At 55.6% G+C, this 423-nt stretch overlaps 1 protein-coding gene across 1 annotated transcript in view; it reads left to right on the forward strand.

The window, feature by feature from the left end:
- Nucleotides 1-54: 54 nt before the first annotated feature.
- Nucleotides 55-423, forward strand: part of LOC104489888 (homeobox protein NANOG-like) — a gene marked incomplete at its 5' end in the record, with an annotated part of 2,338 nt that continues 1,969 nt past the window's right edge. The window contains one exon of the mRNA XM_010132097.1: nt 55-380. Within this exon, the coding sequence (XP_010130399.1) occupies nt 55-380 (326 nt within the window). The remainder of the gene's footprint in view (nt 381-423) is intronic.

Consider the following 423-nt stretch of genomic DNA (forward strand, 5'->3'; position numbering starts at 1 on the left):
AAGTCCCTAGGGCAGCCGCAATCTTAAATATTCTAGAGAAACTGGACTTCGAAGTCTTTGAGTTTTCTCTGCCTGACTCTGCTCACCCCGATTCTCTCTCTTTTTCCTCAGATGTTTCTCCAGCTTCCTCCAGCTCTGGGACACTCATCCAGTACACCCCCGACTCTGCCACTAGCGCCACTGCGGAGTGCCCGTCTCCCCATCCCTCTTTCCAGAAAGTCAAGGAGGAAGGCGAGGGTGTGGTGAGGAAGGCCAAGAGCCGCACAGCCTTTTCCCAAGAACAGCTGCAAATGCTGCACCAGCGGTTCCAGAGACAGATGTACCTCAGCCCCCAGCAGATCCGGGAGCTGGCCGCCGCGCTGGGACTCACCTACAAGCAGGTGAACATGGAGACTTTGACCCATGGGGTACCTGTCACACATT

Source organism: Buceros rhinoceros, unplaced genomic scaffold, assembly GCF_000710305.1.
Source record: "Buceros rhinoceros silvestris isolate BGI_N320 unplaced genomic scaffold, ASM71030v1 scaffold19912, whole genome shotgun sequence".
In the NCBI taxonomy this organism is placed as follows: domain Eukaryota; kingdom Metazoa; phylum Chordata; class Aves; order Bucerotiformes; family Bucerotidae; genus Buceros; species Buceros rhinoceros.